General features: G+C 41.0%; 1 protein-coding gene across 1 annotated transcript in view; it reads left to right on the top strand.

Moving 5' to 3' along the window:
- Window positions 1–22,468, top strand: part of LOC122797744 — a 1,403,591-nt gene that overhangs the window by 1,156,777 nt on the left and 224,346 nt on the right. The window contains exon 19 of the mRNA XM_044066269.1: window positions 20,820–21,021. Coding sequence (XP_043922204.1) covers window positions 20,820–21,021 — 202 coding nt within the window. The remainder of the gene's footprint in view (window positions 1–20,819; window positions 21,022–22,468) is intronic.

The following is a 22,468-nucleotide window of genomic DNA, read 5'->3' as shown; positions in this document are numbered from 1 at the left end:
TCGACGCGTATTGTGCGAACTACGTAAACACAGAACGTCCAAAACAGCGAAATCCGAAATGTTTTGGTTGGCCCATCTGCAGTATAGCTGCGTAAGGTAAGTGTGCGATAGTTATGGACCTTAAGATAGGGTGCGGATTAAGGTAAGTGTATACATAGGTAATGTATGTAAGATTTAGTGTAGTGTTAGAAGTAGGGTTTTGTTAAATGTACTGCGGTGGTGGTGCTGTGGTAGCATTGTCGCCACACAGTAAGACGTTGTCCAGTTTGATTCTCACCTAGAGCGTCTTCTGTGCGGAGACATGCGTGAATGGGCGTACCTTCATTGAAGGTTGTGCATCAGGGCTGGCAACTTGGCACGTAAAAATCTACTGCCAATCATTAGCGGACCGGAGTTCCACTGTGATGACCCCTAACCGGGAAAAGCCGAAAGACACAACATTTGTGTGTTATTTATTTTGTTAGGGTATTATCTCCGTAGGGGAAGTGTATGGTAATTACGGACCTTAGGGTTAGGGAGGGGTTAAGGATAGTGCATAGATAGTTGTGTATGTGCGGTAATGTGCAGTGTTAGAAGTAGGGTTTTGTTAAATTTATTTATGTGTATTATTTATTTTGTTTGGGTATATCTCCTTAGGAGTAGTGTGCAGTAGATACGGACCTTAGGGTTAGGGCGGGGTTAAGGATAATGCATAGATAGTTGTGTATGTGGGGTTTAGTGTAGGGTTAGAAGTTGGATTTTGGTGCTTTACTTTAGGGTTAGGAGTTGGGTTTGGTTAGTGTATGTATGTGGTTTATTTATTTTGTTTGGGTAGGTAGTATGTAATGGGTGGTGGGGTTGGCCAACTATGACTGTTTGTTTTAAATTTCGCAGTTCGATTAATACGTGTCGCTCTTTTGGTATTCCTTGAAATGGGTTTTCGCGGAACTGATATAGACCTTGTTTTCTTGTAATTTGTATTGCTTTTTTTCCTCTTTGTGTATTGTAATATATTACCATTACACTGTGTTTTAGTTGTATTCTGTTTTCTACTGCATGTTTAAACTATGAAGGAGACCAAAGCGCGCACACTCAAGTCACACAGAGTCACTTAAGGTTAATAACCTGTGAACTGGGGTAGTAGCTAGGAACTAAACCTTGTATTTACAAGGTTTTACTAGAAAAACCCACTCTCGGAGTTTGCCTTAGACTGCTGGTTAGTTTGTTTTTCTTTGCATTGCTTTCTTGTAATTTGTATTGCTTTTTCTTCCATTTTTATATCGTGTATTTTCATTACATTGTGTTTTAATTGTATTCTGTTTTTCTATTGCATATTTAAACTAGGAAAGAAACCATTGTGCTCACTCCCTCCCCTCTTGAGTCACACAGAAATGCAGTTTCCCCTACCCTGGTGCTTTTGTGTTTTTAGTCACTGTTTCTAGTTGGAAGCCCCTTATGTTAATTCAGCCACATATTTCCCTTCCTCTCCTCTTTCGCTGGCTGTTGTCAGTAAGCACAAAGTTATTATTTTGTGAAATCACTCCCCTTCTGCAATTTAACTTTATTGGCCCTTGTACTGTATTCTGTAGAGCCAGAATACTAATTACCCACCCCATCCATTCTATCTTGTTCTCTTAAAATTGGTGGTTCTCCTCTTAAATTGCTGAAGTTTGTTCATAGGTAGGTACTAGGCTATTGGCCCTAGGGCCTATATAAGACTAGCCAAGAAAGTACCCTGCCTTTCGCCACCCAAGATAATTATTTTCCTGTGCTCCTGTCGAGCAGAACCACAGAGGTGATCCCCGGGGTGGATTTCCTATTTCCCATCCAATCATCAAGGTTTTTCTTGAAGAGTGCTAATGAGGAGCTTTGTTTGATATAGATAGGTAGTTTGCTCCAGAGTATGGGAAGTCTCTGTGATAGGAATCTATCCCTGCAGCATGTTCTGTTTATTTTAGTGACAAGGTTTAGGTCCCTAGAGCATGTAGCTCGGAGGGATTGGGATTTCTTTAAGTGGAGCATGTCCAACAGCTCTGGGTTTGACATAGCTTTGTATGTTAGACAGAGATCACCTCTGAGTAGGCCATATGCGACGGAGTAAAGCTGGAGATTTTTGAGATGGTCTGCGTAGGCCATCTGTTTGAGGCCGGTAATCCTCTTTGTGAGGTATTTCTGCGGCCTATCCAGTTGATGTCTTTTGAGGTACATACCAAAAGGGGCATTGTACTCTATAATGGGTCTAATGAGTGATGAGTAGAGGGGAACAGTGATCTCTTTTTTTCCTGGATGAGAAACCTTTTGTGTTGAGGTGTGCCACGTAGAAGGATTTCCTGACTACTGTGGCGATGTGATTATCAAAGGAGAGAATACTGTCCACCTGTGTCCCAAGGTCTCTTATCACACTTTCGGTGTTAAGTAGACTACCACCTATATAGTAGCTCATGGATACAGAGTTTTTACCAAAGGGGATGACAATGCACTTTTTGGCATTGAGCTTGAGGCCATGGCTTTGACACCAGACATCTGTGTCTGTGAGGCCCTTTTTGTAGGATGTCCACATCGTTAAGAGTTTCGATTATGGCTCCTAGTTTACAGTCATCTGCGAACTTCATTAGCCAAAGACCTTCTGTGTTAGCCTGTACTTCAAAAAAGTAGATACCAAACAGGAGAGGACCCAGGACTGAACCCTGTGGTACCCGCTTGTCACTGGTTTGAAGTCTGATGGAGTCTGCTACTTTCGCAGTGTGGGATCTGTCAGTGAGCCAGTTGGCAACCCATCTTGTGAGGCAGGGATTTATACCTAGTTTAGTGAGTTTATTTATAACTCCAGAGTGGTGGATGATGTCAAAAGCCTTGGCAAGATCTAGATAGGCTGTGTGAATCACCTTACCCTTGTCTACGGCTTTGGTGACTGCTTCAAAGAAGTCTATCAGGTTTAGGATAGGTTATAGGTTTAGTTACCCCCTCTTTCATATCTAACTGCTTAGTGCACTGCAACTCTTTAGATAATGTATCATTTTTCCATCTTACTTTTATAGTCTGCAACATCTAATCAAAGACTACCAATCATTAGAGAGCCCACATTCTGTCTTCTGGTACTCATCTTGGGAGTAATGCTTCTGTATTGCTCCTGGTGAGAGAAGGAGCATAGGGACATTTTCTGGAGACTGCTGATCTCAAGAAGCCTGTTAATTGTTTAAATTGTCGGTCTTGAATTTATGCTTTTCTGTCTGTCCTTATGAGAAGGATCAAAGGGCACTGGTTTCTGATCCTCACCGATTGGACTGTGAGAGTATGTGTGAGGACCTTCCTGATTGGTCTAGTTGCTATTCAAGGCATCTAGTAGGAAAAGGATGCAGCAAGCCTACAGACCCCTGCATCATCTGGGCAAGACTGCTGATCACTAAAGTGCCTGTGGCCTGCTTCTCATTTTCAGATTAGTGCTACTGTTTTGCTTCTGATGAGAGAAATTTTTGTGAGACCAGCACTAGTATTAGCAGCCAGAAAGTAGCCACTTAGGTGAATCCCCATTACTTATTCTTGACAAAGCTGTTTTTTCTTTTCAGTAAGTACTACTTGATAAGTTACTGTCTAACATAAGTTCACAATATCTCCTCTTAAATACTTTATCCATAAATCAACAAGTCTACTTTATTAATTTCCCCTCAAGTGTTTGGCAGCATACCTCTCGACCTCTTAGAGAAAAAAGTCTGAACAAAGTTATAAATAATGAGGGATAAGAACAATTTTTAAATATTCCTCTTACAAAGTTAGAAAGTTGATAGAATAACAGGTTTTACTATAGCGTGAATTTTCTGAAGGGTATGAAGTCTGAAAGTCAAATGTCTGTCATTATTTTCTGACTTTAATCTTTAATGATTTGCCAGTAATTTGCCAAAAAAAACGCAATTTTATTAAAAGCAGGCCAAAAATATGAGGCAAAAATCTGGAAATTCTGTGAAAATCTGTACAATTGAAAGGTATTTTTTGGCAGTGCCTTGTATAGACACAAGCACCTTGAGTTAACATTTTTCCTGAAAACACACCCTTGAAATTTCACCATTACCTAGTTGCACACATGGCAACTAATTTTCAGTGACTGGTACTTCCTGGAGAGTTGCAAACCAGATACTTCTGACTTGACTATATTCTCACTGCAACTATCTAATCAAGAAAAAAGGGCCAGGTGCCATGGATATGTACTTTCCAACTATCTCTGATACCAGCTTGATGGATATGGGCACCCTGAGGCAATCAGCTAATTCTCAAACTGATCACGTGTGTCAAAGATGTATTTACACAATGTCACTGGAGGCAAAGCTCTCACATAAATGCACTCCTAATGTCAATCAGGTTGTTAGTAGCACACAGGCTGCACCCATCGCACATGAAGCAGACGCAAACACCCACATATGCTGAGGCACTTAAATGTAACATTCCTAAACCCTAAAGACCTCCTAGATGAAGCACACACAACAAATACTGTCAGCAGCCCCAAGTGCACTTTTTTAAAACAGCACCCACATGAACAAATACAGCCACATCTCATAGAGCCTCTACGTCTAAGCCCAAAAGGCAAGCTGCTGCACAACTCAACATTCTGGTTATTTGGAGACTCCATTGCAAGACACACTGATGATTTTCTCACCAGGCTGAGTAAGGAGAAAGGCATGGGTAGTTGCTTATTAGGGACAGGATCAGCCATGTTATGCATGTACTCAGGTCATTGGACCTCAGGTACCAATATGACTCTGTTATAGTCCATGTGGGTGTAAATGACCAGCGACATACCACATAGACTATATAAAGAGAGGCATCATGGAGCTCCTAGAATGTATTTCCCAGGTTCGTATAAGCCTAGCATTGAAGAGCATTGTGCTTTCTCCCAGGATGACACCACAGATTGAAAAGATGACTGACTTTTATATAATTGGCTTAATTTCTGGTTGCATTCTAAGTGGTTTCAGTATTTGTCAGCATGGAAGCAGATGATCAAAAGACAACACCGCTTTGCCAGGGATGGTCTGTTCCTCTCCTGTCTAGGCTTTGAATATTAGCTAAAACGTCATTGTCACCACAGTGCCTTTTTTCAGAAATGCCAAACTGAGAATGCATCTGACATAAATCAAAACCAAGGCAATCTAAAGGTTTTACTGTCCACTGCTAGGAGTCTAAACAAGAAACTCCATTTCCTACAAGGTGTACTCACCCTAAAAGAACGCTTATGCCTGTGGAGTTATACACATAGGTTCATAGCTTCATAGGTGTGTACTAGGCTAATGGCCCTGGAGCCTTTGCAAGCTTAGCCCGTAGGATTACCCTGGCATTGTGCCACCCAACCTTAGTTCCAAGTGCCTGTGTCTAGTAGAACCACTGGAGTGATCCCTGGGGTGAATTTTCTATTTCCCATCTACTCATCAAGATTTCTCTTGAAGAGGGCCAGTGAGGTGCGCTGCTTGACATGTATGGCAAGTCAATTCCAGAGAATGGGCAGTCTCTGGATTATGAACCTGTCCCTCCAGCATGTTCTGTTGATTGTGGTAATGAGGTTGAGGTCTCTGGAGCATGTGGTGCGGAAGAATTGGGATTTCTTTAGATGTAGCATTTGTAACAGAACTGGGTCAGATATGGCTTTGTAAGTCAAGTAAAGATTGTCTCTAAGTAGGTGATATGTGACAGAGAATAGTTGGAGTTTTTTTGAGTCTGCCCATTTAGGCCAAGTGTTTAAGGCCTAGGATCCTCTTTGTAAGGTACTTTTGTGGCCTCTCCAGTTGTTGCAAGTGTCTAGTGAGGTACATGTCAAATGGGGCATTGTACTCGATAATTGGCCTAATGAGGGAAGAGTAGATGGAGACAATGACCTCTTTCTTCCTGGATGCAAAACCCTTTGTAATGAGATGTGCCACATAGAAGGACTTTCTGACCACAGTGGCAATGTGGTGGTCGAGAGAGGTTGCTGTCAACCTGTGTTCCCAGATCTCTTAAAATGCCTTCTGTGTTCAGTGGACTACCATCAATGTGGTAATTCAAGGGAACCGGGATTTTCCCAAGGGGGATGATGATGCATTTTTTGGTATTGAGCTTAAGGCTATGGTTCTGACACCAGTCGTTGGTCTCAGTGAGGCCTTTCTGTAGGATGTCAACATCACTTGGGGAGTTAATAGCTCCCAACTTGCAGTCATCTGCGAACTGTGTCAGCCAGAGACCCTTCGTGTTGGCCTGGACTTCAGAGAAGTAGATACCAAACAGGAGAGGACCCAGGACCAAAACATGTGGGACTACTCAACTTGTGACTGGCTTGCAGTCTGACTTGGAGTCAGCTACTTTCACACTGTGGGTTCTAGCTGTGAGCCAGTTTGCAACCCACCTAGTGATATAGGGGGTTGATGCCTAGCTTAGTGAGTTTTCTGTGATTCCTGAGTGGGGAATGGTATCAAAGGCCTTGGCCAGATCAATGTAAGCTGTATGAACCACCTTGTCTTCATCCACAGCACTGTTGACGGACTCAAAGAAGTCGACCAAGTTGAGCAGGCATGATCTACCCTTCACAAAACCAAACTGTGTGGGATCCAAAGTTTGGAGATTCCCTGTATCCTTGTTTATAAGGTCCGTAATGATGCATTCCATAGCTTTGTGTATTAAACTCGTCAGGCTAATGGGGCGATAGTTCTCAGGGTCTGTAGTCACTCCTACTTTGTGGAGAGGGATGACTGTAGCAGTGCCCCATTTGGTAGGGACAAAGCCTGAGGTGAGGCTGTGATTGAACAAGACACACAGGTGAGTTGCCAGTTCACTCTGCAGTTCATGTAGAACACAGCCAGGGATATTGTCAGGTCCCATAGAAGCTGTATTCTTGGTCTTGGACAGTGCTGTTTTAACCTGTGCAGTAGTAATACTGGATGCCTGGTGATCTTCTGGTATTGTAATTGGTCCTGGGGGGGGGTAAAGTTGGCACTGAATCTGTTGGCCAGTATATTGGCAATATCTGTTGGCTCAGTATAGGAGGTACGATTGTGCAGTAGCTCAGAGCAAATCTGATTATTGCCGTTGAGATTCTTTACATAACTATAGAAGGCCTTGTGGTTGTCTTTACTGTTTGCTGCAATTCTGTTTTCATAGCTAGCTTTAGAGGATTTGTTGAGGATTCTCAACTTTTTGTTGAGGTTGATAAGGGAGTTTTTCCAGTCTTGGGACTTTTATTCCACATCAGTTTCCTCCTTCTGTTGTAGAGTTTGTGTATGGCAGGGGACCACCCGATTGGCTTCCTTTTGTTTGGAGGAGAGTGTCTTCATTCTTTGGGTATGGCGAGATCCATGCATTTGTATACGTGTTCATACAGTGCATTGGTGTATGATTCAGCAGTCATGCAACTATTCTCCATTTGCATGGGTGCTGTGAAGTTAGCCACTTCTAATTTTAGGAGCCCAAAGTTAGCTTTGGAGAAATTTTTCATGGTGATCACCTTTGTGGGGGGGGGGGGGGGGGGGGATTTCTAAGGTGATTAGTTTGTGGTTGGATCTAACCAGGGAGGAGTTGACTGTTGTAGAGCAGTGGTCGCCCATGTTAGTAATGACCAGGTCAAGGATGTTGCTACCTCTAGTAGGGGTAAGAATGAGCATGTCCAGGGCATTGTAATTAATGAATTCCAGGAAAGGTTGGGCAAGTGTATTGGTTCATGAGTAGTTTTCCCAGTTAATGGAGGGGTAGTTGAAGTCGCCCAGTATGAGAGTGTTAGTTTGGACCCTAATATTCCCAGGGTGCTTAGGAACATGAAGTGTGAGTCTTGGGACATGCTTGGGGCCTATAGCAGGCTACGATCTGAATCAGTGTCTTACCCTATGTTAGCTGCACCTGAAGTATCTCAGATGCATTATGTTGCGCTACCAGTCTAGATGTGTGCACATCCTATATGAATATGGAAACACCACTGCCTTTGAAGCTTCGGTCCAAGTTCTGGGGCTGAAAAGTGCAGAATGAGTTATAGCCTGGTAGTGCAGGGGTGCTTTCTGCTGCCTTGAACCAGGTCTCTGTTGCAGTACAAATGTCTATCTCCATTTTAAGGAGTGCTTCGATCGAGTGCATTTTGAGATTTAGACTTCTAGCATTGAGAAGCATGACCGTCATATTGCATTTGTTTGTAGCTGTTATGGTGGTAATTTGGTCTTTGTAACACCTCCTACAAAATGCACTATAGGGGTGGCAAGAGCCTTGACTAGTATCCGGAAGCCCAGGGGTGACAGATGCAGGCCACCTCTGGCAAAGCATCGAGGTCCGTCACTTATGTCATCCCAGGCAGACAGATGCTGGATCCCCTTAGAATGACACCAGAAATTTAGCCAATTGTTGAAATCAGTCATATTCTGCTTGTTCTGTTGTATAATTCTGGGTGATGGTAGGATGCTGCTCAGGGCTAGGGTCATACCTGTCCGGGTTACATAATCTGAGAGCTCTTCCATGTCTCTCTTCGTGTAGTCCAGGGAGGTACATCTCAGGTCATTCACACCCACATGTACAGTGACAGAGTCATACTTGTACCTGTTGTTGAGGGACCTGAGTGCATGTGTTATGTGGTGGATCCTGGCACCTGATAGGCAGCCGACTGTTACTTTCTCCTTATTCAACCTAGTGAGTGGGACATCAGTGTGCCTCACTATTGAGTCACCTATGACTAGTGTGTTGGACATGCTGTTTTGCCTTAGGGGCTTTGGTTGAGTGGCACACTGTTTAGGAGAGTTGTGTCTCGTGATTAGTGTTGTGTTGTGGTGGTTGAGTGCATTTCTGCTTTGGAGGTCTGTGCTGTTTGGGTAGATTTTTATTGAGAGCCTCCTTGAAGGTGGGTGTGTGGTTTGTGTTTTTATGTGAAGGCAATGCTGGTGTGTGTTCTGGAGGGCTGTGTGTTCCATGTGGTATGGTGCAAGTGTTGACCTTGTCTTGACCACCTATTCCAGTCTTGGCTGGAAAGTGGGTGACTTCCAGTTTGGATATACAAGTGCATCCCTTGCAAGTATGAGTGTTGGGAGGTAAGAGGAGAGGGTTGTCTGTGTACATAAGGCTGTTGCTACACTGCCTCAGAGATGCCTGCATGTAAAGCCAGGACTCTTAACCACTACACTTAACTACTACACTATCTCGGCTTGGAACTTTTCTCTCATGAAAATAAGATCTGTCCTTCTACATGATGCAGTTGCTACATTGCCTCAGGATGCCCAAGTTCACCAGGTTAATAGGAGAAAGCATAGGAAAGTGACCTTTAGACATGCTTGGAGGGGGGTGGGCATTAATAAGTAGTACTGATGCTGTTTCCTTGTAGAATGTTTAGTACGGATAGCACTTTTGTGTGCTGCAATAATTGCTAGAAGAAGTCTGGTAAAGTGTTAAACTAATAAGCTAGTAAAAGTGTAGGAGAGGAGAGAACTAGCATCTAAGGGAAAAATTGCAGAGCAGACTTTGGCACCGCTCATAAGCTTGCAAACAGTCCTGGATACAGCAAATCAGTATCTGGACTAGACTAGTTATAGGAAAGGTGGGAAACTAGCGCAAATGTGGGCTTTTAAACCAGACAGTTGAAAGAGATGGAAAAACTGCCCAAACGGCCAGTAAGCTACAATTTCTGTGGCAGGAACCACTCCTCTTGTGGTAGATAGGCTACCTAGTGCTTATCACTCCCACTGATAAAGCTAGAAAGCTTCCCACCAACACAGAAAGGCTTGGGGGGCTCAGAAGCTTACAAACGGTCCTGGATACAGCAAATCTGTATCTGGACTAGACTAGTTACAGGAAAGGTGGGAAACAAGTGCAAATGCAGACTTTTAAACCAGAAAGTTGAAAGAGATGGAAAAACTGCCCAAATGGTCAATAAACTACAATTTTTGGTCCAGAAACCACTCCTCTTGTGGTGGATAGGCTACCTGCAGAGAGCACCCCTGCAGTGCACGGATATAATGCCTTCCACACACCTAGATCAGCTGTTAAAAAGGCAAGATCTAAAGGTGAAGGCGTCATGATTTACATCAAGAATAAATATACCTCAAGGCTGGTCAAATAGGACAATGTACTTGAGATTCTTCATGTTCAACTCACCATAGGCAAAATCTCATACCACTTCCTTGTAAGCTTATATATCCTTCTCTATGACCCTGGAAACCTATAACATGTAATTTTAAGATTATTGAGACACTCACCAACCCAATACCATATTCATAAGCGATTGTAATTACCCCATTATTAACTAGGAATTATAAATCACTCCATATATGCAGACTTGGATTCCTAGATTTTGTGAACACAAGCTCCCTTGACCAGATTTTCAATATGCTAACATACTGGATCTTGTCATTACTAATATGGGAGTGTGCTGTACACCCCCTAGTATAATGTCCCCTCTGGTAAGGTCAGACCCCCAAAACTGTCTGCTTTAAAAAATAAAACCTGGAACCCCATCTAAACCTGGAATGTTCAGAAACTATTCTACAGCTAAATTCGTACTGTTAAGTAATAGCCTGGCAAAATTTAAAGTCTCACTAAACTCTGTGAATACTGATGCATACACAGAACTGTTCACAGAAACCCTGTACAAATGTGTTTATATTTATTTATTTACATTTGTTTACCGGGAAAGTCCGACTGGGCCAAAAGCCCATTTTCAGCAGAGGCCCGGGGAGAAAAGCTCTACAGAAATACAAGCAATGTACAATAATTAAATAGTACAACAGTATACATACAGTAAGATACAGAATCCATATCTTCTAATTAGTCTATAGAAAGTAGTATTCAATACAGTTTTCCAGTAGATACAGGTTCAAAAAGAAAAACACGAGCATTTCAGTGAAGATTACTGTGTGAAAAAATAAAGTTAGTAGTGTATACACATTAAATAATAGTTATGACCAAATGACATTTCTGTTTTATTTATTTATATATATATATATGGAAAATTAGGTAAGTGGCCAGTGTATTGAAAGAGTTATAGATATCTTGTCAGTCAGGTTTGGCACAGGAGCAATGCCAGTTCTTGGATAGATGTTCAAATATTAGTTTAAAACTGATAGATTCAGATGTGTTTTGGAGGGTGTGGGGTAAAAAGTTCCAAAATTTGGCTATATGATTTGAAAATAGGTCTTCACTGTGAGTGTTAGCTTTGTTTACTGTGAGAAAGTTTCTGTCTGTAGATCTTAGACTTCGTAGGCATGAGTAGGAAACAAGTTCCTTGAGGGATGGGCAACTATCAGGATGGAAGATAATGTGTGTGAATTTAAGTTGGTAGAGATGAAGAAGGTTAGGTAGCTCGAGCCAATTTAATTTATGTAGAGTAATACAGTGGTGTGTTTGGTGGGGAAGGTTCGCTGCAAAATGAGCTGCTCATTGTTAGAGCAACCTACTGGGGGGCCAGCCAGTAAACCTACTGGCAATTCTCAGCTAATTGTACTCCCTCCCTAGACAGAGATAACAGGTATCATAGCCATTGTCTAAAATTAAATGCCAAGAAATGCATAACAGTATCTTTTGGAAAGTCATCCACTCCCTGCTAACTATCATATTGACAACACATCGCTAAGAGTCTACCCAGTAGTTAGGGACTTGGGGACACACGTAGGCAGTTATCTAGCCTTTGACCATTGTGTATCTACAGTGGTGAGGAAAGAATTCTATGGTGTGCAACCTACAAACAGTGGTATGGTATCTAGGTCCAAGGAGATGATTTTTCCAGTCAGTTCGGCATTTGCCAAACCTGTCATTGAGTCCAATATTCCCTTTTGATGTGCCTGGTTAGGTACATACCAACAGTTGGAATGTCCACAGAGGTTTCCTCAGTAAGAGTACAGGATGTAACTAACATGTCCTGTGCAGGTTGTTGATGGGAGATCTATGTCTGGCATACAAGGCATTGTTGAACTCCACCCTGTTGGACCTCCTGCATATCCGCAACACAAAGATCACCAGAACTACCTGTTCTAAAGAGTTAAACCTAGGGTTTGGATTGGAATAAGGGTTGAGGTTTTTACCTTACAAGCACAAGGTACAGGGTTTGATTCTCATCTTCGAAAGGGAAGTTGGCTAGGCTTAAAATGGCCCACAGTAGCAGCTAGCCTACCACTTGCCTGTGAATCTATACAAGTTGGACCTGCTGAAGAGACAGGTAACATATCCCAGAGACTAACCTTTCTCTGGAACAAGCTCCCCATCCATCTGAAGCAGAGTTCGTCCCTAACCCAATTTAAGTTTAACTTGGACAGTTGGATTGGGAACAGAAAATTCATCCCTGGTTTAACACCTCTCCCTCTAATGGGCACAGGCAGCCTGTAAATGGTACATCTTCTAGGCCATTGCTTTTAAGTGTTTCATCTACCAAGCCCTTGCTTACATTTATCAAAGGTACCAGAATTTGTCAGATTTGAGATGCATGGCTGTGCTTAAAAAGGCCTCAGTGTTTGCTGGCCTAGTACACGCACCTATGAATGTAATGCAGAAACCTTCAGAATATGTAAAGACTTCGGCATTACCTTCTCACACCCACACTTAACTTTCCTGAAAGCATTCAATGTTCCATTCATCTGAAATCTTAACATTTCAATGAACAAAATAATCAACCACATTTAACAGTCATTCACTTTGTCGATCTGCAGCCAGTTCGACTGAGTGAATGATTTCCATGTACTGTGCTGCTTATTAAAAGTGCAAGTATCAAATGTTTGTCATTTCCTTGTATGGAGGAAGTATGCTTACTAGTGGCTGGGGCAGATTGGTAGGCTGTCAAGGTTGTAGGCATGCTTAAGTAGTAGTTTGTTGACATCATTGTGTATGCCAGCACTGAGCATGTTTTCAGTGTAATGTGGGATCTTCCAATAAAATTGCTTGTTTGTGATCTATAGGAAAAGAAAAACAAAGATCAGCAAACACTTTAAAACAGTGCCTGTTGAATCTAACATTGGAGAAGCTTCTTGGTGGATGTTGATGGGTTTCATTCTTTTACATTCCATTTGGCATTTTTTCCATATGAATCTCTCGCACTTGCGGGAGTAAGATCCCTTTGTTGAGATATTATGTAGTAACAGACATCACACTAGAAGAGTACACCTAACACAAGAGCTCCTAGTTTTTGACTTCTGCTGACACATTTCAGATCTATGTCCTGATTTATACTGTGGAAAGACTCCTGCATTCCATACCTACTGTAGCAGAACCTTTTTGGCAACTTTGTGGCTTCCAGATAGTGAACTGTGACCCATGATCATATTGTCTTGTCTGATTGACTACGACAGGAGCATATTATGTAGCATTGGCATAATAGAGATGAAACATGGCTGACTGCAGGCATCAGAGGGGGAGAGAAATGTGGACTCTCCTCACTACAAAATGGGGGGAGGGGGGTTTGAAGCTGCCTAGCATGAAGGATCATCAATATGGTCTTGCATATAGACCAGATCCTTGCCAGACCACCGTGAGCAAACAAAGAAATGGAGGCAGGTCTTGCTCACACCCTTACAGAAGTAAGTTTGTTTCAGAAAAGGTCCATTGGTCATGTTAATGAGCTTATCCCTGGGCTAACAAGATTTTGAGTTTAGGCCAGTCTTCTACTTTGGACAACAAGGAGCATGGAGGAGGTGCATCCTGCCAACTCGTATCCTAATTCATTTACGCAAGAGGGAACACAGGCTCCTAACATGCACTTCCAGTATAATTAAACCTAACTTTATAATGGAATACCCTGGGTGCAGCTGTGTAGTTGGGTAAACTGCCCCTATATGAAGGGGCAATTTCCCTTTTTAGAAAGTGTATAAAGATTTGTATGTTTTTGTGCAAGTTAAGAGCCTGGGGTTTAAAATGTATTTTTTTTTTTTTTTTTTTTGTTGAGTGTTTCTACAGTCTACTGTACAACTCTCAAATTCTCACAAATCTTAACTCAACACTCCTGACCAAGCTTGAATCTACCTACAACAAGTTTGCTAGATTTGCTGCCCAACAGACTTACAAATCCCATCACTGTCTCTCTCTAAAATACCTAAACTGGCTTGAATTACCCCACCAGTTTCTTCTCTCTCAGCTTCAGATCATCCATTCTATCCTATACCAGCCTTGCTACTGCCCGGCACTATTCCCTTTCCTCTCCTTTTATTCTCCCTCCAGACCTCTCCATGTAACGTACAGCTATCACCCCACAATTGCCTGGAATAGGCCCCCACTAGAAATCAGGACCCTTACACATCCTAAACATAGGTTGGTACTAGGCTATCGGCCCTAGGGCCTATTCAAGCCTAGCAATAACACTTTAAGACATAATTTAAGACAGCCACCAAAGAACACTTTAAAAGTCACTGTTCCTGCCACTGCCCTCTCCCTCCTTAAACATCCCCTACTTTCCTATACCTTAATCTTCTTTCTGCCCTTAACTCACTCTTCTCACTAGCTCTCTCTAATCTTCCTTGACTACTCTTTCTACTGTCTTCTAAAACCTATTAAGCTAATCATTTCAGAGAAACATTCTGTAGTAATTGTCTTGCCTTCATGCAACTCCATTATGATAAACCTGGGTTTTTGTAACCACTTACCCCAAAAACTATATTCATCTTAATGACATATTTCTTTTTATTCATCTTGAAAGAGCTTTGCTATACTCCTGATTATTGACACTGTATAACATTGTATTGCTACTTAATGCCTTGTAATAATCCTGTAACATTGCTGTTTAATGCTGGTTTATAATGAAACTTGTATAATATGTTGGAAATTTTCTCCCCGGGCCTCCGCTGAAATAGGGCTCTTCAGCTCAGTCAGACAAACCCAGTCAACAAATGTAAAATAAAATAAATCAAATAAATGAATATTGAATCAAATGCCTGGGAAAATGTGATAAGGTTTAAACAGAGATGAGAAACAGCAACTGTGTACAAGATCCAGCTGCCAAAAATTAGTGTGTGCATGTAAGAAGTTTCTTCTCCTTTCAGCTTTTCCCATTAGGGGGCTGCTACAGTGAAACAACAGTCCGCAGGACATTTGGCAGCAGAGTTTTACGGTGTTGAATTGACAGCCCAGCACCCAACCTTCCACAGAAGGTACACACATGCACCCACTCACACCTAGAGCCAGTTTACAGTGTCCAGTCCACCTGCATCAAGACTTTGAAATGTGGGAAGAAACCAGAGAACTCTGAGGAAACCCAAGCGACCACAGGTAGGGCATGCAAACTCTGCACAGAAGGCTCCCCAGCCAAGGAGCGAACCAGAGAACCTTTTGTTGAGACAGCAATGCTAACCGCTGAAACACTGAGGCCACCCAGATGTTATCAAAGTATACAAGCAAGAAATGTTCAAAAACCTGTTGTGCACTGTATGTGAAAATTACAGGTTTTTAATCAGATTACCTACCTTATCAATATTACCATAGAATGTAAGACAAAGGTAAAGACAAAAAGCAGAATATTGAATTATTTTAGAAATGTAGGGTTCAAATAGCAGCATTACAGGAGACATGTTTGGCTAGATGTATATGAATTTGTTGCAGAATTTCAGAATAGATATTCTTGAGTATCCAGTGCAGTGGAAAATGGGATAGTAATATTGATGTCATGAGGGAATCCAATAGGGACAAAAGAAAAAACAGACAAAAATAGAATATTTGTGGCAGAGACTGAGGATCACACTGTTAAGTCTTTCTCTTTACGATTATGACATTTGAACGTTTTGGGGGAAATGCTAAGCTTTCTTTAAGGAATATTTATGGGTAGGGACAGGAGCCTGATTTGATATAGTGAGGATGTATCAATATGACATAGAAGGGAACCTTGTAACAAAAAAAAGGTAGATTTGTATGAGAACCTTTGAAATGGAAGGTACGATTTCAGTAGCAGGAACTTGGACATAATTTGCATTTTATACGCTCTGTGAAATTCAGGGATTGAATTTGTAACTCACGCCAAATTGCTTGGAGTGATAATAGATGACCAAATGATATTTGCATCAAAAACTGGGTAGACTCTACAAAGTAAGGCCACTCCTCACAGATTTTGGCCAGAAGTACTATTTACGCAATCATTCTTCAGCCCTCCTTTATGCTTCTCCAATATTAATCTTAATTTTTGCAACCTTCAGACTTCCATCAGTGCTGTAACAAAATAGCTACATTTGCCACAAATCAGCCTAACAGAACCCACCATTGCATCTCTCTGAAGTAGTTGAGCTGGACAGAACTCTCTCACATGCTCACAATTAATAATCTTTAAATTGCTATACAAACCCCAGCAATGCCCAAGTTTAGATAGTCTGATAATATCCTTACATCCCTAGCCAAATCTTGCACTGTGGAGACGAGCTACAACTTTTCTGTATCCCAATTGAAAACCACTGCTGGGGACATGCTGTATTTTAACTGCATTTTGAAACAGTGGCCTTCTGTCTCAAACTCTCTGATAAAATGACAACCTAAAATCTTTTAAAATAGAGCAAGAAGCATCATCTTGAGCAAGCCTGATTTTGATCTTGTAACTCACCTGGTTAAAAGCCATGCCCTGAATTCAATACGCTATCCCTTAGATGTGATATTTTTTCTAAATAAATATCCATTGCTAATACTCAACCCACTCCTTCCCACCATTACTAATGAACTCTCACTATCCTACCTCTGCTTATTTGCAACAACTTGGACTTTTGACATTCAACTATCGAGATCTCTCTCAAATGTGTACCTTGAGAGTTCTCTCTCTCACTGCCTATCAGTTCCCAATATGTACTCAACTCTGGCACTTGGGTCAATTAATTCCTCTTTTACTCAGCTGTTAAATATTTTTTATTGTAACGTGGTTGTCTCTCTTACAGATATTAATAAATCACCTGCATCTTTGTCCATGTTTATGGACTGATACCTAGCTTTCTCATTCACACTTAGTGTACTATTCTCTGGCAGTGTTTGTTGGTTAGATGTGTGACTCCTACTGTTATTCTTAACTATTGATTGTAGTATTATGGAGATTTTCTCCCTGGGCCTCTGCTGAAAAGAGGCTTCTAAACCAGTTGAACTTTCCTAGTAAAGAAATTCCTCAGTCTGAAATAACTATGCTAGACTATTTCACAGGAGCATGGGTATTTAATTGAAAGCTTTGAAACACACCCAAGAACTATTTCAGATTATGCACCAATGAAGACTAAGATAAAGAATGCAGGTAATGAACTAAAAATGCAACACTGGCCCTTTACTAATCTGTAGCAAGAGGGAAATTTAAGGGATGGGTAATGAAAATGACTTGAGAGACAACTATCCTTTCTGAAGAAATGTCTAGGGAATGGGATAAAATGAAAACGTAGTTTACAGAAATGGTTAGCTGTAGGAGATATACGAAAAAGAAAGGCATTATTCAGAGGTGCTGACAAAGGTTATAGTACTGCACAAGAAGGAAATTTCAAGAATAAGTGGAGTGGTAATTGACTGGTGCTAAATGTAAAATAAGCAAGTACTTGGGTAATATGCATGAGTTACAAAAGGTTGCTGTTAATTTTTTTTTTTTTTTTTGGGATAACTTCAGAGCACTAAAATTCTTAGCACAATGAATAAGGCGGCAAAGTTGAAAGGTTCATTGCCAAACTTAAGGAGCCTATGACAAGAAAACTGACCAGAAATCCTGTAGTGGTATTAGAAATACTTTGGAAATTCTATGAAAATGTGTGTAAAGCAGAGGAATAGGGAACCAAGGAAAGGCACAACTGAAAATATTTATGGAATACTTAACTATGCCAATGTTAAAGGAAGGTGAGGCTCAAGAATTAATAGTCAGTAACCATTGTTAGGAATCCATTTATCTGTTTGGGAGTAGAGCCCCACAGCCTTCTGCACCAAAGGCAAATGTACTACCTGTTGTGCCACTGACACTTGAAGTGGTGCCAGTAATCAAGGATGACATGTATGCAACCTAGAAGCACCCAAATTTTGCTACTGCTTCCCTAAGAAAGCAGTTTCTATGAACCTTTTGCTGACTGGATTGATATGATCACACATCCTTGGGATCCGATAGTGGTCCAAGGAGGTCAGAGAGACCACAGCACTTTGCTGTGCTGCCCCATACATGCACACTATGACCCTTGATATGATGGGTAGGAGACATTTTGAGATCTCTTGTGTTTATCTCACCTGTACAAGATCTGGTCCTCCATAATGAGCAAGACATTGGTGGATCTTCCCTCACTGCTTGAGTCAAGGAGTATAATGGTTATGGATTTCCACAGTTGGCGTCGGCTTCCATATTGGCCCATTGTAATTTTGCTTGTGCTGTCTGTGTAGGTAGGACTGTACAAGCACAGGTATGTGCCACTCCAAGATGGCCTGGCTGAAGCTGTCCAGTATTAAGGAGGCGCTCAAGTATTCCAACCTGGGTACCTCTTTCAGGGTTGATATTTTGCCCAGCTAGCTTTTTTTTTGGAATGCGCTAACCTCATGAGATTGAAGCAGGCCCTGTCCACTGTAGAGAGCACTGTAAGTCCCTTTCAATTCTTTCTCCCCTATTTTCTAGGCCTGACCAGACCTGAAAACGAGGCCTCCTTGCAGCATAAGGAAGGTTGTCATGCATCAGGTGTTGTCTGCCACAGTGCTGGCCAAGTCGGCCAAGAGTATTACTCCAAAGCTTATTAGTTTCAGCCCTGACTGTAATCTAGAAATGCCCATGGAGCCACTGTTTTTCAGAAATTTCTCTGGCTTGAATTACCCTCACTAAAAATAAGAGTCTGGATGTGGTAATCTCTTGGATCCCTTAGTTTCTTACCCAGAAAAAAACATTGCTAAGCAATAGTCTCAACAAACTGGTGAAAAGGATACAGTGCGTGCTTTAGAACTATGACAAAGGTTTTGCTCCCACTTTGTTCTGAAAGAAGACTGGTTTCTTTCCTACAGTATACTTCAGTGTCTTAAATGGCACATCTGAATGTCAGGTTCTGGATGGTGACCCTGTAAGGAGGAGCAGATTCAATATCTGTCTGGTCTTCCAGAACTGATATCCTCCTGGGATTGATTTGTTCACCATATTGGAGAATGTCATCCTCTGCTCAGTGTAACAGGGAGAAGGGAGGTTACTGTTGAATACCTTCTCCATCCTGTGATAAAGGAAATGCATTTATGCTCTCCCTCTATTCCTGCTACTATTATGCCTTATTAAAAGTTAGAGAGAAAAGATCAGAACTAATGTGTGTTATCTTTGAAGCCAAGAAAAGAGTGATTTCAGGCTGTTTAGGTCCCTGTCATTATGTAAAACACTCCTGGTTATTTTCAAAGAGGGTCCCTTTTTTGGGTGACGTATGGTCCCCACTTGAGAGTCTGTCCGTTGGTGCCAGCGGGTGTTAGCAATGAGTGAGGCTGCCAGGAAACCTTCTGTCAGACAGATACTCTGCAGGACTGAAAAGATTCTCCATTTGAGCAAAATAGTATCAGATAACTCCCACCTCAAGTCAGTTTTTTTTTTGTGTGAGCCTTACATTTCAGAAGAAGCATGTATGATTTGCACCTTATTTATTCCAAAGTTAGGGTGCTTGTTCCATCAGTTTCTTGCCTTTTTTGACCTTTGGGAGGGAAAGACTTTGGTGCAGCACTTGACTGGTCGGGCTTTCCTTAAAGGAATGCTGCATTTCTGCACCACAACCCCTCCACTATGTGGGACTTCTGGGATTTACAGGCTTGTCAGTTAGTAGTTCATACTGACTCATTTGGAGAACATTTTTCTTGTGGCTATTAATTCTGCATGTAATTGCTGTGAGTTGAAAGCTCTCATTTAGAGAGAGAGAGAGACATTCACACTTTAGATGTGCACTATCACCTCATCTGTTACTTTAAGGGCATGCCTGAATTTAAGAAGAGCAAACAGCTAACTGTTTTTCATCGATGGTCTGGAGAGGGAAGAACTAACATTCATCAGGCAAATCCCTTTCCATATGGATTTCCTTCTGCATTATATTTTGCTGTCGAGTCCCTCACTACTTGTTTAAAAATTGTGCTGTTAGTGGCCGTTTGAGGAGATTGATTGCTACCATTGAATACCTAAAGAATGAGACCCTTGTATATGTCTGCTATGGCTATTTCCTCCTTACTTCACATCTTCACCAAGCACTATTAAGCTAAGATTTGTCTGGGGATCTTTCATAGCTTGGTGTTTTGGCACTCAGCCTTTTGAACTGTTGCTGCTTAGCTGTTGTCTGGCTGTATCCAGCAAGAAGAGCCCACTTGATGTTGGCTATAGCATACATTCTTATCATAACTCCTTGTGTTTTCAATCTTACCTCAACTGTTGGAATTCTCTAAAAGCTGATCAGGTTTCTGCTTGCATATTTAACAGTGTAAACTTCAAGTTGTTGTTGGTAATAGTTCATCTTTCCTGTTTTTTTTTTCTTTTTTTAAATCCCACTGGAGATGTCAGATTTTTTTTCAAAGGTTCATTGTTTGTCAGTAGTAGTGCCTACCCAATAACATTGTTGTTCTGCATTATTTCCTGCTTGATAAGTAGCATAGAGCAGTGAACCAGTACGTTTTCAGGTTCTGACCAGAAAGAAAATGCAGCAAAAGTAAAAATATACAGAGAAGAGTATATGCTAAATATAAATGTTTCATAGTGCTATATTTTGAAGTTTATGTAATGGAAAAGCTCCATAAAGGAGTGTTGCTATAGAGCACAAAGCTGTATTCTTTGTCCTGGAAATGTGGTCACCAGTCTTTATTGATTAATTATCTTAAAACAGAATTGTAATTTCACCAGAGTACAAAAAAAATGATGGGTATCCTATCATCAGGTCATTTGCTAGAAATTGATAGTGTTTAACATTTTTCTTCAACTGTATATTTAGCTTTTAACATTATTTTGTTTTGTGTTTTTCAAGATCATTAAAGTCAAGATACGTGAAGATGCTACTCAAGATATCTGTGCAACAGCTGTAGATACCAAGCAGGATGATCTTCCAACAAATCTGGAGACACCGGTTGTAAACATAGCTAAACATCTCTCTAAATCACCTGCAGCAAGAGTTGAGATTATGCCCAAGATGCTGACATTTCCTCCAACTGCATCTGGTTCCTGTTCAGGTAATTGTTGAACATGAAATGCTGTTTGTAAAGGAGTGGGAGATAATAATTTGTATTTGTTCATTTTTAGTAAGTTTCTCTACAGATCAGCATGTATATTTTAAAGTAACCTTTTTTTCAGTAGTCCTTTCCAAGGTACTTGGGTTAACTTGTTTAACACTTGTATAATCATAATTAACCTTTTTCAACTTTGTGACATATAGGGTACATGACAAAATAGACTGACCTAGAAGTGCTGTTTTTTTGGATTTCTTTATCTTACGCCGGTTATATATAGCCACGTGAATGGACACTGGTTATGCAGAATCTTGTTGAAGACTGAAAGGATTATGCATCTTTGGCAAATCTGGAATATCCTGTGCACAGTTGGTTAATGGTAAAGAACCAGCGCAGTCATCTGCATGTTGACACTTGGCACTAAATAGACAAATGCTACTCTTGGATTTCCTGTTAGGGTAGTGTGTGTGTGCAAGATGTCTTTCATGAGAGCTCCCTCTGTCCCCACATAAAAATGTGTATTGCTAGTAAAGCTGACATTTCTGTGATAGTGCTTCAGTTACCTGTTTCATCAGTCTGTCCTATCTGATGGGTACCAAATAGCTTGTGTGATCTGATCCAGCCATCTGCTAATTCTCTCAGCCTCAAGCTCTTTCATATTTTTTTCCTTCCATAATTCCCTTGTATTCCAACTAAACACATTCTTGTTTGTCATTGTGAAGGGATGATGTCAGACCACAGCTAAATGCTCCTTCATGTATTTATTGCTAAGTTTAGCCTTTCGTTTCATGTTATAATTTCTTTATATTTATACATCATTTGTATATATTATTCCATCCAGGCTACAATCTGTTCCAATTTACTTATTAACTTGACTTCTTTGGAAAGCTTTACCAGTCGCCTAGCATTTCCTTATTATTAGTTTAAAAAAAATGTACAAATTTAAACATATTTTTATTTTTTTATGTACAGTTTTCTCGTTTCATTATTATAGTTATTTTATTTATTGCTTTTGTTTACCGGAAAAGTCCAACTGTTCATAGAACACGTTTTCAGAGGAATCATGGGAAGAAAGGCATCAGTGTTCAAACAGCAATATACAGTGACACTACCATTTAAAAGGCAATAATATACAATAGTCTTTACAGCATGTTTCAGAAGAGGGAGACCTGCATTTCACTTCTGATAAAGTATGCAGACAGCCATATTGTTTTCAACAGAAAGTAAACAAGTCTTAGAGGAGGTGTAGTAGTGAGAGAGCTGGAGTTGAGAAATAGGCGATGAGAAGGAACTTGAGGCTAAATGAATATAACCAAAGGGAAGGAGAGTGAGTCACAGTGCTGGTAGGAGGAGGATATGGAGGGAGTTGAACTAGAGTGCTGTGCAAATCTGATGCAGCTCACTTACAGAGCTAGGAGTTGATTGAATGAGACTACTTGTAGTTTGAATT

Source organism: Protopterus annectens, chromosome 3.part1 (genome assembly GCF_019279795.1).
Source record: "Protopterus annectens isolate FY-2018-M chromosome 3.part1, PAN1.0, whole genome shotgun sequence".
NCBI classification, from domain to species: Eukaryota; Metazoa; Chordata; order Ceratodontiformes; family Protopteridae; genus Protopterus; species Protopterus annectens.
Note: the sequence above shows the minus strand (reverse complement) of the source record. Positions and strands in the feature narration are given on the sequence as shown.